Source organism: Neolamprologus brichardi, chromosome 13 (assembly GCF_056152115.1).
Source record: "Neolamprologus brichardi isolate AB-2024 chromosome 13, ASM5615211v1, whole genome shotgun sequence".
Lineage (NCBI taxonomy): Eukaryota > Metazoa > Chordata > Actinopteri > Cichliformes > Cichlidae > Neolamprologus > Neolamprologus brichardi.
The window spans coordinates 13,952,568-13,970,151 of record NC_142116.1 but is presented as its reverse complement, the minus strand read 5'-3'; the positions used below and the strand labels follow the sequence as shown (position 1 = coordinate 13,970,151).

The window sequence follows — 17,584 nt, the reverse complement described above, 5'->3', positions numbered from 1 at the left end:
TCGCATGGCATTATTGTTATCTTATCTTCAGCAGGTGTTTCTATATGAAAAAAAACACCTAGATGTGCAGGATATGCATATGATATGTTCCCAAGCAAGCTAATACAAAAAAATACACCATAACAAAGAGGTCCTTTGTATTGTCATGTTTTTGCCTTTTATTTGTCACTTTTTGTTTCTTTTTGTTACTGACTAATCTCAATTTAAGAGACCTTTTAATTGTAAACCAAAGTGTCCTTTTGCAGCAGGAATCACATGCATTAAAAATGAACTAATCTATCATCTTAAACAAGGAAATAGCTTCAACTTTTATTACTTATTATTACTCTTGAGTTAGAAGTGAAAGTTAAAGGACCTGTAAAAAAGAAATACCATATTTTTTCATCTTAAATCACTGACACCGTGATCTGAATTTTGCTTTCATTTGAATAATTCACATTGCTGCATGCTCTTTAGTCTGACACTGTGGCATAATTTCTTGTGTTTCCTTGCACAAAAAGAGACAATTTATGATCAACCGACCAATCTTCTCTTGAAAGAAACAATGAAAACAACCGTCTTCCTTTTAAATATAAAAACTTAACATTTATAAAGCACCGAGCAGCACGGCAGTTTCGTGCAAAATGCAGAATTTGCAGCCAGAAGCTGCAGTCTTAACACTAATATTGTCATAAAATACTGACAAAACAATGGTCCATGCACATGTTTAAGATATCCAAAACACCGACCCTACAGCTGCATGAATAAAACTGCCCAAGGAAGGATTTGTGTTTTACTCGAAGCGAAACAAAAACAATGAAAACCATCACAAGTAGAGCATTTCACTGCAGCTCCCTGTTATCATCCCCCTCCTTCAGCCGAGCTGCCAATAAGGGTTTCCATAGTCAGAAAAGGTAAAGGGATTTCTCCTACTCTTCCACAGACTTTGATCTGACTGACACACAAACGGCCCTCAGATCACAAGTCTATAGACCCTGTTGGGCCTCTCTGCCTGGTCTGCTTGTACATGTGCACTTTGTCCCTGTGAGGATTCCTTACCCTCCTCCCATTTCCCTTCGTCTCTCCTTTATACCTTCTTCCTCCTCCTCTGCCTCCTTCTTCTCCTACTCATCCTCTGCTGTTTGGTGTTTTGAAACATCTGAGTACAGACATGTTCTGAGCTTTAGAGGACCCAGGGGTCCGGGATCCAGACAGAGGGAGAAAATAAAGAAACTCTACAGTGCCCCCAGTACAAAAGCTATCTCCCCATTACCAGTGGGGATAAACTCTTAAACATCACCAAACGTCTGGACAGACAGAGGAGATCAGAAGACTGTTTGGTCTGTTGTTCACATAATCATACTGTCAGCTAATAGTGCAGTCAGCAGCTTGCAGTGGAACCAGTGTGATGGGAGTCATTGCATTTATCCTTATGGATAAACAATGTTTTAAGAGGGAAAACAGAGAATAAGGATACTGTACTACGCAGCCTGCTGGCCCCAAAATGTAAGGGTTTCTCCTTGTAGTTTTCCAGCACAGACATGTCAGCAGCATGGACATGAAACATGCCGTCACTGTTTCTTATCTCAATATATCCCTGGGTGGAAAAGTGAGGCAACAGCTTACTGATGTCTTGCAGCCTGCCTGACCATTAAAACATATTTCCATGCTGATGGATGTCAGATGTAACCTTAAAAGAACCACAGCTTTCCCTTGATTTCTGAACCCAGTCCCAGCTACAGTTTTCTAAACTTATTCTTCATGCTTCACAAATGGAACGAGCACAAAGAGGAAGGGGAGAACAAGAGCGCAGCCGAGCGAGAGCGCGGGGACCGTTATCTCGGAAAAATCTTCCCGTCTGACCAAGTTCTTGGGATGGCAGCTTGGAAGGACAGTCGGTGGTTTTTAAAAGTGAAAGCTGTGAAAGATGCGAGTAAGTTTATCTAAAATGGATACAGGAAATGAGATACAGCTGTGCTGAGAATGTGACACAGCTGTCCACGGCCAGGGACGGTTTAAGTGTTTTGCGGGAGTGCAGGAAAAGGTCTCACCCGCAAAGCCGGTTCTGCAACTGCAGAACAAGCAAATAAGGCAAAGTTTATCACACCAGGAGTGGTGAACTGCGATTAAACTGGACTCAAATTATAGGGGTTATAAGATTAATCCCTCGTCTTCGCCAATATGCAAGATCAGACTGTTAGTAATCGCGAGGCCTTTGAGAGCTGCCATCTCCGCCAACAGCCTCCAACTGCATTTTATGGTCACAGGATTTATTCATCTACTGACAACATTTATCACGCAGCCCTCTTAAAAAATCATCCCCTAAAATTCAAATCACGGCAAAAACTGCCATCATCCTCTAAAATCTTGGCATGGATACAGCCATGTATCTGTCTTCACTTTTCACCCCTGGGCCTTCTAGGAAAGACTGTGGGAGATTGAAAGCCATGAAGCGACCAAAACTGCCTAGGCCATACTAAAGCAAGCTCCTTTGTTCATCATCCAAAACAGGCTCCAAACCGTTTTTCCCCCCCTTACTTTTTCTCTTTTTCACATCTGGGATTCAGCCAAGGGAAGTAGAAGTATGGCTCTCCCTGCTCTGCTTTAATATGTTCCATGCCTTCCAGTTGCTTACATCATCAATCTGGGAGATAGCTAAATGTGATGGGATGAACATAAACAGTGCCTGAGTTATGTCTTTAAAGAGACACAGGTCATGTCTCAAGTAGTGTGATTTTCCATTTTTTAGAAGAAAGCAAAGCACACATGGAGAGATCCTAACTGTTGGAGGCTATCCTAAATGACTTGTACATGTGTTATGTACTATAAAACATATGTCACAGAGGGAGAAGACTCGAGAAAAGGAATCAGCTTTACATTATCAAAATTCCCCCGTATCATCAACTTCAAGCAGCGAGCTTGTTATTGACAGCCAAACGCCAGTCCTAATCATCTTCCTTTTAATGCTCGCTTAAAAATGCACACCCTCATGTCAAAACCTGAGTACGCATTAACTCTCCCCAAACGGTCTACTTACTAAACATGTCACTAATGAATTATACATCTGACTTTTTCCCTCTCTCATATTTACATGGTGTTTCGGCAGAATTTGTGTAGCGGTTGTAAAGTATTTAATAAGTGTTTAAATATGTAGGAGTCAAGATCTTAGCCAGTGCATGCACTTTACAGCGGATGTTTACACAATATCAAAAGACTCTGCTATGCCTATCAAAATGACTAAGACATATGGGTAGTTTGTTTTTCACTTGCCAAAGTAGAAAAGGGAGCATGTCCACTTGGGCCCCATCAGTTTAAATCATAAAGATCCATCACTTTGCACTCTGCTAAAACACTAAGGAAACATATTGTGGATTTTAAGACCCTTTTTATTCAGCCAGACTGTGTACTAAAACTAATTGGATTTCTGTCAATGGAAAAAATATATCCCATGGATAGCTTTGAACTCAATAGCTTTGACCATCCAACTTGCCACATGCCAAGCACCAGGGAGGAAAATTAAATCAGTGGTCAACATAAAATATTAAAATAGCATGGTATCGAATTTTTGAAAAATGATGTCAGGGTGGCTCATTATAGCCAGCAAGGCAGTGAATTAAGCTATATTTAGTGGGTGATAATTGAAATCATAGCTGTAGTCATTACCACTGACAGGTTTCTAAATAATACCCAATAAATCCCATCTTTTTAGTAAGTTCCCCGTGACAGCTGGCAGTACTGAAAAATATAAAGTAAAGAAACAGAATATCTTTTCCTTTCTTTCCTCTCACCCTCCCTCCCTCCCTGCCCCCAACCCTTCTCTCCCTCTCTCTCCTTCCCTCTTAGAGCCAATAAAATGTCAGCTTTTATACTCCTCCTCCAAAGTGTTGGCTAGATGTCAGCAGGCCCTTCTAAAGCCCTGCCACTGCAAGCTGAAGGCCTGTAAATCTCTGTGTCAGTGGCACGCCATCCGTCTTGGGATATACAATAAAAAATGTGACGCAGTCATAAAAGGAATGGCATCACTGCCCAGTGTATATAATGTGAACAAAAGGAACATAAAGATGTTCCCTTCAATTCAGAATCCTTAAGCACAAGATGGTTTTAGATAGAAGGAATGCACTGAAAGGCTGACGGCAGCTCCTGACACTGATGGTTCTGTCTGTCTTTTGTTGTGTTTTAACAATGAGATAAAGATTTACTGTATACTATATATCCTGTACCCAGGATAAAGGAACTGTCCAGCTGCAAGCTGATTGACTAGCTACTCAGCTGTGTTACACCAGAGCCACTGCAGCCCAGATCTTTTCTAGACACTACCCGGCTGAGCTGTAAGTGATAACAAATGTCTGGATCAGTCAGATCAGACATTAAATGGTCTTTATCCTGCCAGCTCCCTAGTACAAAGTTTGTGTAATGTCAGTTGGAGCACATGTGATCATTGTCTGCAGAATTCACAGTAAATAGCCGGGTGATATGCATCCTGTTGTCTGCACGCTCCACCTGGGAACCACCCCACACCTAAATCAATCAGAGCACTTTCGGTAGCAGGAACGCTACAACTTTGTTGTATACTACAGCAGAAGAAGGGCCAATACGGCCAGGAGCTAAGCCAGATTCTTCCGAACGCCTCAAGTGTGCACTGAGGGTGCAACGTGAGCAGAGCTGCATTTCCCTGTCGACACAGGAGGTGCAGCACTGAACTGCAGTTTGAAACCAACTTTGTTTTGCAGTACTCAAAGCGAGATAAAAAAAATTAGACACAAACTCGTCCTAAGAGGATGTGTTTTCTTTTTCTTTTTTGTTTTGTTTTTGGAGGAAGGGGGATTTCTAATGAACTAGGAGGTTTGCCAGTGGTTTATCTCCATGGTAATGCTCACAACTTCCTCAAAAAATGGATGGCACCAAAACAAACCACAACAACTTTTCAAAAGCCAGCAGGAAGGATGACCTTTTATAAGGACTCCACAAAATATGAGAGAAGTACGTCACTCAAAAAATCCTGACATTTCAAGACATTTAAAAAAACAAATATGAAAAAGTGAGTTGTCCCACGATTGTCTCCAAAGAGCCAATCAGCAGTGCACAGTTGAGATTTGTGACAGTTGTGAGTATGTTGCAAGAAGTACATCTACTCTCTTTCAAAGTAAAGATGAAAGTCAGTGTAACTTAGCATTTTCTTGACTTAAGTGTATCCAAAGTTTGAATTAGTATGGCATTTGTTCAGCGGTGTGTTGGTTTGAGCCAGGGACGATGATCATGTCACCACTGTGGATTGAGCCATTAGTGAAACCATAACGTTGTGTAATTTTCCTCATGCAAAGCATAACTTGCAGAGATAAAAGTTCTTTAAACCATAATCATTTCAAATCTATCCAAAGGCATTATAATTAAGACCGTCCAAAATATAACCTCATGTAAAAGACTTAAGCGATCACGTACCAAACATATGACTTTGATTAAACTAATTGCCCATGACTTGTGTGCATTTCTCTACCCTGGCTTTCTGTTGGCATCATTTTAACTGTCCGTTAACAGAGAGAAAAGTGTTTGCAGCAATCGCAACCTCAAATTGGTGAGATGGAGGAAAAAGACAAGCTATGTCATCCGGCGACTTTCCCAGGAGTAGTACATCATTTAAAAAAAATTCTAGTTTAAATTAGTACCAAAGAAGGATACGAAATATCAATGTCCTTCATATGAATAAGTTATTTCCTTCCAGACCGTGTCCCTTTCATCTATCCGGTTTAAATCTCTTTGCACTGGGAGAGCTCTGCGTACTTTGTAATTTATGAGACATAGATCAGGTTATCCTAGAATATCGGCCTAAACAGGCCTGATGGATCAGATATGGAATATATTTCCTCAGCAGAACAGAGTACGCCACCACTATTACCAGGCACACACACACGCTGCTCCCAGTTAAGTGATTTGAGGACTTCATACTGCCAATGTTTCATATTCTCTCCTCCTAACTGACACTTTATCTGCATACCAGCATCTCTGCAGATTGAACACTTAGGCAAGACAATGACAGGCTCTCTTCCTGTTGTCACTTCTCATTCTGGGCCCAGTCTAAAGCCTCTTACTGGGCTTCTGCCAATAACAGACCCCCTCATCCCTCCTCCCCAAACCATCAAACAACCAGAGTCTACCTATCGTGGATAGAAAAGGAACACTTGATGTCTGTGACACTCATTTGTCAATTAGAAGGCCCCTTCCAGTGTTGACATACAGCAACTTGAAAGACAGAGCGGCCCCTGTGATGAATTAAAAGAGACAGATGAGTGAGGCTTGAGCAGCGGAGTAATACTATAATGTTTCTTAGATATGAATATAAAACGACACAGTTGACAGGCCATACAAGGTTTTATTTCATTTCTCAGTGTACTAGGCCTCCCTACTTTGTCTTCTTTGTTCTCTTTTCATCAGACTACTTACATCTCATTTTGACAGCCGTGCGACATTTAGAGCACTTTCGTTTTAAAATGCAAGTTAGCATACTTGATTTGTCATTAAAATGCAAAACGCCTGCCATCACCAACATGGCCTGGGTGAGCACATACCCCCACAGACAGAGGCACACACATTGCATACATACACACACACACACACACACACACATACAGTAGATGTGTGTGCCTAAGTCCAATATGGTCTTCCTATTCTTGAGAGCAGGCTGAATTTAAACTTTGGCGGATTTTATGTAGCAGATCGACTCCTGACATTAGACTTTTAAGTATACCAGAGAGTAATGTCAGTGTTTCAGATCATAGAGTGGGTCACAAGGGATATGAGCCCATGTAGGTTAACGACTAAATTAAAGATCTTTGTGGTAAGAAAATTTAGAGGTGGAGTGCTTGACTTTTACCTGTAAATTAACGTCCTTGACATTCAATGCCTCGCCTAATAAGTTCAAACGACGCTGACTAACGCTTTCAGCAACAGGTTACATTCCTACATTGTTGCACAGATAGCAGTCATTAAGTTAGTGGCTAGGGGCTATGGCTAATAATAATATAACATTAATGTGGGAGCTAACATTATCACTCCTGCTGGTCAGAATAACACAGCCATTTAATGTCTAAGTCCAAGATTAAGTCAAAGAAAAGTCTACCATGCTCTCACAGAAATAGTGAGAGCATACGTTACCAACTCTATTTGATCAGCAATGGAAATATGGTGCCATGTCACCAAAAGCACATCTAAAAATGTTGTTTATGGGTTTTTTTCCCCTAACTAAGAGAATCCTAAAATATAACATTATATATTTGTAATTTTGTCCCTTTTTTATTGAGTATTTTCCTGAGTATCAGTGTCACATTTAAAATTCTGATATTGTGAAAACTGAGACCGACTGCAAGGAAAAATAGACATTGGTATCTTCTCATGCATGGAAAAATGTCAAAGTTACAGTTTCATGTGACATTTACCAAATGTCTCTAGTATCTCCAATATTTAAAGGTATTTCAAAGAATCACTGTGATTGCACAACTTTAATAACTCTTGTTTGGAAACTTTGCTTCAATTTTAATTTTCATAATACAAGAAATTATTAAATTTTACAAGCTGGAGTACATTAAAGGATCTTCTCTCACCTAAACAACTGAAAAGTTTCTGCGTGCCCACCTTTATCTGGCATATTTTACTTTACCAAACAAAAGCAGATTTATATAACAAATCTTTTACAGTATTTGGATACATTTACCAAATAAAAGGACATCAATCTTTTTTTCTTTTCCACTTGTCTCCATAATTTTCTTTGGAACAACTTTGATCTTTTGCTCATACCGAGGCTCACGCAAAGGATGTTTGCCTGTGGTTGGCACGGAGCTCTGGATAGCTTTATCTACTTTGTTTTTGTTAGCTTCTTTAAAATGTTCAGCTAGGCAAAGTTGAGTGAAGCGTCTAATTAGGTTAGTTTTTACAATCTTTTTTGTACCTCCCCCACAGTTTACTTTGGCAAACTTTGTGTCTTCACTCACAGTGAGGTGTTTCCAAGCTTATGATATTTAACATGTCTGTGCCACCGTGCATGCATGAAACGGACCAGCTCATAATAGGATATACTGGAGGCTGAGTACCTGATCCAGGCTTAGAAGACTGAAAATGGACCGATTCAGTCAGTCAGTATATCTCTATACTTCGGTTTTAAAAAATATATATAACTAAATTGATCAAATAGGCTTACTGGAAAAAGTAGAGTTTTAAGATTTCACAACTGGCTGTTGATACCCAACTGGGATTTGTTCATCAGGATGGTTTGTCTGATTTCTGAAGACAAGTATCCCCGTTGTAATAGTGTTAGGATTCTTCCTGAGACTCAGAGACACATGTCCTCTTCAATCCTCGTGTGTCCAGGGTGATAACACTGCATGTAACAGTCACAGCAGGGAAATCGTGTCAACATAGCACATGCTCCTTCACAGCACTGTATACACAACTGACCTGGAACAAAGTGGACAACACAATACCAACCAAGCCCTTCCTGGGACAGAAATCTCACTGTGAGCCACAGTTCTCAACACATTGATGAGACAGGCTGACACTACAGCACACAGAGGGAGAGGTGTAGGTGTGACAGCCCACTACCATAATTTCATCCTGCCATTACCTGCCCAGCCACTCACAGTTATGCTCACAGAGACAGATGAGCAAACACTGCACGCAAGCAAACATCCACAAGCACACACACAAAATAACAAACATATGCGCTACACGCACACAAAACCACACAGGACTCAGTTAAAGCCAATGCCAGCACCTTGCTTCTCGTTGTGACTCATTGTCAGGTTGCTGGATGAGTGTTGTCAATTGAGCTGACAGAAATAAGCACATTAGCTACAACAAACTCTGGCAATGTCTCCCTCTAGATTTGAGTCAAGCAGCATGAAGAAGTGCACGATGCTGAAGGTAGTCCACTGAGTTTAACCAACATGTGCATTTGTTTACACCTGGTTTGCTTGAGCTCACATTGAAACAAGGTCACGGTGTCAATATTCACAAATGTCTCTGACGTATAAGAGCAGCAGAATTTTGAATGTTATCATTATGAGATAAATAACAGTGTTTACCTATCTGGTGTGCAGATTTCCTATATTATAAAGTGTGCTTAGAAACTTTTACCAATAATATTGGTTATAACCTTATCAAATTATTCAATACATTGTACAGCAGCACAAAATATGATGCATCAGTGGTTTATTGTTTCTTGTATATCAGAACTGGGGAATGGGAAATGAACAGTGGGTGCTACAACTTTGTCACATGTTGACGTGTTTATCCAGTTTCTAATGTGGTCATGTGTGTTTATGGTGATACCAGAAGGAACTAATACTAGCATGTTGGCAATGCATACTTTCATCTTTTAATGTTCTGTTATATTAATGTCATGTAATGTTGTTGGAATCAGCTTTAACACACTGTACAAACACTCATTTTCACAGCAAGCGCAAGAATGAACCAGAACCCAGAAATTGAGGGAAATAAAGCAGCTTTGAAAATAAAATCTAGCCAAATCTAAAGCTAAATCATTAGAATTAAGCATGGTATAACATCACTTTTTCCACTACCAAACCATCAATCAATATTGCACAGACGTGAGCCCTAAATGGTTCAAGTATTGCTTAGCTTACTTCTGCACCACTTCTCTGTGCATACCACCCTTTGAAGTTTAGTAATGATATCTGACATCTGAGATTAGCTGAACTGAAAACCAATAATAAATTAGTCATTTCTGAGTCATAAATATTTCATTTTAAACATGAAGCTCTTAACGTGACAGCTTCAAGGGCAACTCACATAATGCCCGTCTTGATATCCCCAAAACCCACAGACATAAGAGTTGTTCCAGTCTCATGCCATAATGCTCCCTATGAGAGATTACGTGCTTTGCCTTCCTCTGAGGTAACGCCTAAAAACAATTGGTGTCAAACAGTGTATTCAGTACAATGCTTAGTCATCTGACAAGGTGTAATACTATATAGGACTTTTGCTGATTGTACTGGTTTAGGAACCTCACGTATGGTCATCTAATCAAAAAAATATTTATTGTAAGCAAAAAGGACACTTGGTATCATCTTGCCTACTGTTAGCTATTTGAAAACGTAAATGTTTCAAATTATCTGACTATATTTGAATGAAGAGCATGATAGGATACTGCTGGTCAAGGTAATGAGAATGCAGCTACAAATATTTGTTTTACCAGTTGCAGATGTTTAGACAAAACAAACAAAAGAAAAATGTGTGACAGGTTTCTGTATATCAGGCTTAGCCAAGGACCTAAAGATCTCTGTTTGCCCACCGTAGCAGATTTACAAGGACTGTGACTTACTCAACACCCTGTGTAAAGGTGAGCTCTGCACTGTGTGTGTAAATTCTGTGATAACAGATCATGGGCTTCCAAGAAACTCATGTTGGCCCATTCAGATATTCCTGAACCTTAAAAAAGATTTTTCAATTGAGGTTTTGCACCATATAAATCCATTTAAACTCCAAATACCCACTACAGACAACTGCCTCGAGACAACAATTTCTAACCAGAAAAGGGCCCAACTGAGATGGCTTCATGGCCTGACAGTCATGAAAGGGCTTCAGAAACAAAAGCACCTTATAACCATCATCTCTTTTCTTTTACTTGCCACATCAACTATGCTAGTCCTGCTGTTGAAATGGCAGCCCCCTCTGAAGCGGCTGCCACGAGGTGCTCCTTCATGTCCTGACAGAGGAATCTTTTCTTCTATTTGCCCCTGAATTAGCATGTCACATTTATCGATGATGCCTTTTATCCCGCCCCAGCGTGGCACCAGCCCAGTCCTAACACTCATTCAGCTTTTTGATCTTCTGATGACACCGTGACCACCTGTAAACCCAGGGTACGCATTCAGTTGCACCTGATGTGAAGACGCATGTCTCCCAGTAGCAGGCAGAGGAAGATGTAGGAAGATGTGCAGCTGATTACATGTTGTGCGCTTTGCTAATCTTACCTGAGCTGATTAAAACTCAGATCCAGCCTTCGTGCAAACTGGCCATAGGTCTCTCCAAGGAACTCTGGAATTTCCTTACAGTCGTGCCCAATGTATGAAATCTTTGAAAATTAAAAAAGAGAGACATATAAAGACTGCATCTCTGACAGGGGGAACAGACACATTTTTCATGATATCCCAACAACAACTTTTTAATTAAATCTGAATAACATACACAGCCTTATACTGCAACACTTGGCAAAACAGCTGGATAGGATGCCTCACTGTAAAGCCGGATGGTTTCTAAACTACACCTGTCTTTCTGTTAATGCAAAGGGATAACTAATATTTTCCTCTGTATGCTTTTCACTTCTGCCCCTGTGAACTTACATTACAACAAACCGCCTTGCACTGGGTACACTTTATTACATTACTTATTACAGAGTTTATTTTTGTCAGTGAAGCTGTAAAAGAAGCGAAAGTCACATCTGTAATGCTAGCTTCAGCGTGTCACATGACTCTAGTGAAGTCGAGGAAACAAACACAGCAGCATAACTTCAGCGCTAGTAAATTATTTAGAGTGGGGCTTAAATAAAAAAAAAGTGCCATATTACACAAGCAGGGGACAAAGTCTGAGAGAAACACTCTCCTAAGCAAACTTACCTGAGTCCCATTCAATGCGACCAGCGACTCGTTGTTTGCCATATCTTTCTCGCCCACTGCTTTTAGATTAACTATCCGAGTCACTGCACTTAAAAAAAAAAATCCGCTTACGAAAGAAAGACGTTACGTTTTGGTTTACGTTGAGCGCTGGTGTTTGTGGGTGAAGACCGAGTGCTTTGGAGAACTAGTGGCGATTTCAAATTGACTTTACTGTTTCCGCGTGCCGTTTCAATCAGCTGACCTGCTGTTGTGCGGAAGCACGCGGTCGCTGTTGCTGATCAAACTTGAGTGCTGCTGACTGTTTTCCTAATGACAACATTAGATTCAGACTGGATGTGTGCACGCCTCTCGGCTAAAATACTGAAACATTGTGGGAAAAGAAGTCCAGGTAGGTAGAACACCTGGTCTCAGTAAACCATACGGGGGAGAGGGGGGCGTGGAGAGCCATGCTGGTAATAAAACATACATATACACAATAATAGAGATTAGATCAAACCTGAAGTAAAATCATTTTAATTGCCCATGTTAGTCTGAGAAGCTGCCTCTATTTTAACCAGAGCGTTATGGCGGTTCTTTACTGGGGGGTTACATCAAGTATGTAAATATTTTGGATGTAAAGCTATAACATAGCAATCAACAATCAAGAACCTCATTTTGAGTCAGTTTTCCAAATGGCACTATCTATGGTAAGTCTTGACAACATCTTCTTCCCACACAATTGGGCTCAGTGCTGCCCCCATCGCCCTTGACAAGTTTCTTATTTAAAGGGTAAGTTACTCAACTTTTTCTTTTTTTTTTTTCCTTTTGCATAAATGATGCTATGTTTATCTCTGAGTTCAGTGTTTCTCATACGTTGGCTTTAAAAAAAAAATTAAATTAAAAAAAAAAAAAAAAAAAAAATATATATATATATATATATATATATATATATATATATATATATATATATATATATATATATATATTAATAGATTCAAAATCAATTGTTATGTGACTGAAGTTCAGACGTTTAGGTTTAATTCAGAGTGTTTATTTAAAAAATAGGGTTTAATAACCTTTTTTTTTTTTACATATACCCCATTTACAGAGGCTCAAAAATAGTTAGACAAACTTATATAATTTCAAGCATGAGGCTTGTTTTTTAATACTTGGATGAACAGCAATGACTGGATAAAGTCTAGAACCCATTGGGATCTCTAAATCCTGCGTTTCCTCCCTTATGATGTTCTATCTGCCTACCGTTGCTGCTTGTTTGTGAGTCGTTCTGCATTCAGTTTTATTTTCAATAAATGAAAAAGCACGGACTACTGGGTTGAGATCAGGTGACTAACTTCACCATTGAAGAATATCCAATTTCTTTGAATGCTTTGAGACATTATCCATTTGCACTGTGAAGCACTGTCTGGTCAGTTTTGGAGCATTTGATTCAGTCTGAGCAGAGAGTGCAGTACCCTGTACACTTCATACAATTCATCCTGCTGCATCTATGAGCAGTCACTGGTGACCTGGTTTCACTAGCAGCCATATGTACCCATCCCATAACATTAGCTTCATCCATGTTTGACAGATGATGTAGTATGCTTCTGAGCTTAAGACCTTTCTCTCCTACTACATACCCCTCCCTTTCCATCATTCCGATGCTAGCCAAGTTCATCTTGGTTTCATCTCGGAACTGTTTTGTGACAAAGTATAATCTGTCCTGCTTGTTATTGAGCATAATCAGTAGTTTGCGCCTTGTTCTGAATGTTCTGTATTTTCCATTCATGTTGGTATCTCAGTTTTGTGGACTTTGATAGTGATACAACTGACTGTCAAGAATGTACCAGACTGTCAATTTTGCAGAGATTTAGATCTCTCAGATAGATTTATTTTGTTTTTCCAGTCTAATGATTACCAAAAGCTTGTTCCATATTTTAAAAGCTCTGTTCAGACTTCATAATTACCCCTTTTGTTTCTTCCACTTGACAGTATGATGTGGAGTATAACACATTTGTCCTGCTAGTTATAAAACTAAACATGGTGTCAAAGGTCTGTGAAATTGCAACATTCTGTGATCATTTTGTCCAGACCACAGTACAAAAAACTGCAATAGCTTTCCTTTTAATATTAGAATGCACTGGTCTGTGTACAGAATGTTGCTGTGGAGCACCAAACCTAATATTACAGAAATATGTTCCAAGACCAAGATCTTTGAATTTTTCAGTTGTTTGAAATTTGATATATAAACACATGTATGGATACTGACTGTCTCATTACACAATGACAGACATTTGCACGAACGATCTGGGATTTACCTTTGACTTGAATGCTCCTGAGCACAAAAGATAGTTTTGTGTCACTACAATGAGGCTACAATTTGTGTGGGCTTACCAAATGTGGACAACAGAAACATTGCCTAAACTGATGAGTCTCAGTTTGAACAGCACAAAAGCACAGATCTATCCTGCCTTATGTCAACAGCTCAGTGTTGTAATGGTGTGAAGGATATTTTCTTGGTAGACTTTTGGCCCCTTGGTTACAATAGAGGATGATACACAGCCTGCCCAAGTATTGTTGCTGACCTTCTCAATCTCTTTACGACTGCAGTGTATCCATCTTCTGATGGCTGCTTCCAGGAGGATAACACACCCTGTCACAAAGCTAAGATCATCTCAAACTGGTTTCTTGACAGTTCACTGTACATACGTGGCCTCCACAATCACCAGATCACAATCAAGTAGAGCAGCTTTGGGATGTGGTGGAATGGCAGATTTGCATCATGAATATGCAGCTGACAAATATGCAGGAACTGTGTGATGCTTTCTATTTGGACCAAAATCCTTGAGCAGTGTTTCCATCGCCTATCCAACAAAGAATTTAAGTAGTTTTGAAGAGAAAACGGGGTCTAACCATATACTAGCAAGATGTACCTAATAAATTATCTGATGTAGGTATCTTGTATATCTGTATAAAAGCTGCTAATAACTTTGTGCTATGTAATTAAGGTTTGTTTCTGACAAAATATTTACAACCACATATCTTTTATACTAGTTTTGAACCGTGCTAGTTTTGTCAAGCCACTGTTTCAGATGCAGTGTAGTCATGCATGCTCTTGTGGTCAAATATTCTTTTCTGGATCATTTAAACGTGATTATTATGGATGGGATATTATTTATATTCTAAATATATACTTATTTGTTATTAACAAAAACGATAAACTTTTCTTACAGGCTATCAGTCCTTAATTTTGTATGTGCAGTCAAAGACTGACGTTCCCACCACAGTGCTGTGTTTGTCCTGCTCTAGTTGAAGCTTTGGCAACAAGTAAGCTGACTGCTTTAATGAGGTATGTCGCAGTCCTGCTTACTTGTGGGTCACAGTGGTTCACTGTTTAGAGACATTAGAAAGTTTGCGAGCGCCATAGGCCTGCTGCTGTTCATTGCACATTGCTCAGCCAGCTTGCCTGCTGCATGTTTTGTGACGTCACCTAAGACCTCCCACACGCTGAAAAGCTCACTCTCTCGCCGCCACTCTCCCGGAGAGAGTGAGCGAGGGAGAGTCTGCGTGGTTTCGGTCCTCGCTGTGTTCCTTGCTTCACTTCGACAGTGTATTGAGTGGTTGTGTTTGAGTAATGCCAAACAGGGTTTCTTTTAGACACAAGGACTACGTCTTAATGTCGTTACACTGTTGTTGTTGTTTTTTTGTTTTTTTAAATCGTTTTTACCTCTCTGACGTTTTACATCGGAGCTTAGTAGGCAATGATTCCAGGTAATGTCGTGTCACGGACTTTCCTGTAATCCTGTCCTTCCATGGAGTTTTAGAGGGGAAACAAATCTACTTCATGCATGTACTTTAATAGTTTTAATAGTCTGCTATCCTGGCCCGTGCACATCTTCTTTTATATTACTGCTACGCGGAGATTCTGTGCCTCTCTGTCGCTGTCTTTGTACACTTTAATTATTGCTAGAATATATTTATAAATAATAAACGGCAAACGGTCTAAAAGGAAATTAATATCTTTATGGTAACGTCGTGAATAGCTCCCAAGCAGTTTGTATATAGGCCCAAAATAAAGTAGCGTTTACACCATAGCCTTAAAAAAAACTGAAGGTACGCATTTAGGAAAGTTGTTTAATTATATATTTGATATTTAGTGTGGCTGCATAAATCAGCCCTAATAATGAAATGTGTTCTTCCTCGCTTCATCACAACAAGTCGGCCCAGCTCTGTAATCCTACAAGTCCAACATAAAGTATTTCCTCGCGAGATGTAAATGGTTGTATTTGCATGCGGAGTGATTCATAAACATGTCAGTGTTATGAAATATATGGGGGATATTAAAACTTTCTATTTAAATATCATGAATTATGGTCGCAAAAATGTGTTCCCATTTAAGAGGAATGCCGAGTATTTTGGTGTCTGGTGCAGAAGCCCATTCGTCATAGGGACAATAAAGAGGGTTTTCGCCTGACAGTGAAAATTTATGGTTGCCCTTCTTTGCCCTAATAACTCACATATTGTGTCACGGACTGACATCCCTTGCAGAAAATACCAAGCCTGTTATCAATCACACATCTTTGCATATTGTGAAACGTCCCCCCTCTTCTTTTCTGCAAGAAAGAAAAAAACAGAAGACTGAGAACATTCGTAGAAATAGAGATCCGCTTACTTTGACTTTTTCCTTCCTCCCTCTCTTAGAAACACACATATTACGCTGAGAACAACATGTCTTATTTAGAAGACGACATGTATTTATATTGCATGGGATATGTAGACAAGATAGAGAAGATAGTTATTAATTTCTTTATTAGTGCACCTTTTACAAAGTTGAAATCAGCTGTGGGCCTATAAGGTAAAAACTTTTTTCCTACCTGTCTTTTTTTTTTTAGTCTTTTGTAAGTTTGCTCTGTAAATGTTTTATTATATTCACTCCAAAATTTAACTAATTAAAAAAAATATGGGACTCGAAAAAAATATTTTTTTTATTTTGCATTTTTATTTTTCTCAAAAAAAAAAATACAATTCAATAAAAATAAATAAAATATTGTGCAGCCTTGACTGTCCACTCCAGGTTTTCTTGCTCTCCGTGTTGACCTGTCAAGCAGATTACCACAGAAAGAGATTAATGGCAGAGGCGGGTTGCAATAATAATCGTTTTGTTTGATGTGACAACTTTGATAGGCGTTGATTTACTTACAAACTGATAGGCTTTTAATTGAGCGCCTCCATCCCGATTTAGATGAAAGGAAAACCACATTGAAAAGCTGCCCGATTGCCCCGCAGCCTCAATACTGATTAGCCATCTCAGCGGTGAATAGTTCAAGGCATTTTAAACTTCTTTTCTCAACGGCCTGACAGACCATTTCTCTTCTTTTCTTTCTCCCGGTCCGCGTTTCTGCCCCTTAAAGAAAATAAATCATTTCCATTGTATGTAAATAAAATCGAGCTGACATCAATATAAACTGTCTGGATTTCTTTCTCTCTCTTTTTTCAGTCGTCTTTGTTGTTCTTGTTGCAGATGACAGTGTGCCCGAGGCAGATGACAGGTTTTAACAACACAATGGCAGATGCGTTTAGCCCCCCCTCCCTAAAAAAATGGACATGGTTCTGTTTTGAGAGACCGCAGTGTGTGACCGGGTTGTTACACATTTGAATTATTATTAAATCTTGTAAATAGTTAAACTGCGTCCATGCTATCCAAGAATAGAGGCTATAAATATAGATAGATAATGGGAATATGAATTCTACATCCCTGCACTGTTTATTTAACTTTCCGTTTTGTGTGTGTAATTTTTTTTTAAACCCAGGATTTTCTGTCCATTTGTTTACTTCGTGCATTTTCGATAGAGCACGTGTTTTTTTCTTTCTTTTTTCCCCTACGGCTCTTTCTTTGCTCCGTGATCCACCGATTATAGCAAAAAGTCGTTTAACACTATTGAAAACCAACAGCTTCTCCGTGGAAATCAAGAGCTGAACTGCAACTTATTAAAGTTTCATCGTGT

General features: G+C 39.4%; 1 protein-coding gene across 1 annotated transcript in view; it reads right to left on the bottom strand.

Moving 5' to 3' along the window:
- The window catches only part of lrmda (leucine rich melanocyte differentiation associated), a 210,032-nt gene extending 198,224 nt beyond the window's left edge, over positions 1-11,808 (bottom strand). The window contains exons 1-2 of the mRNA XM_006783781.3: positions 11,604-11,808; positions 10,962-11,062 (exon numbers count right to left, since the gene is read on the bottom strand). Of these exons, the coding sequence (XP_006783844.1) occupies positions 10,962-11,062; positions 11,604-11,645 (143 nt within the window). The 5' untranslated portion in view covers positions 11,646-11,808. The remainder of the gene's footprint in view (positions 1-10,961; positions 11,063-11,603) is intronic.
- Positions 11,809-17,584: the final 5,776 nt, after the last annotated feature.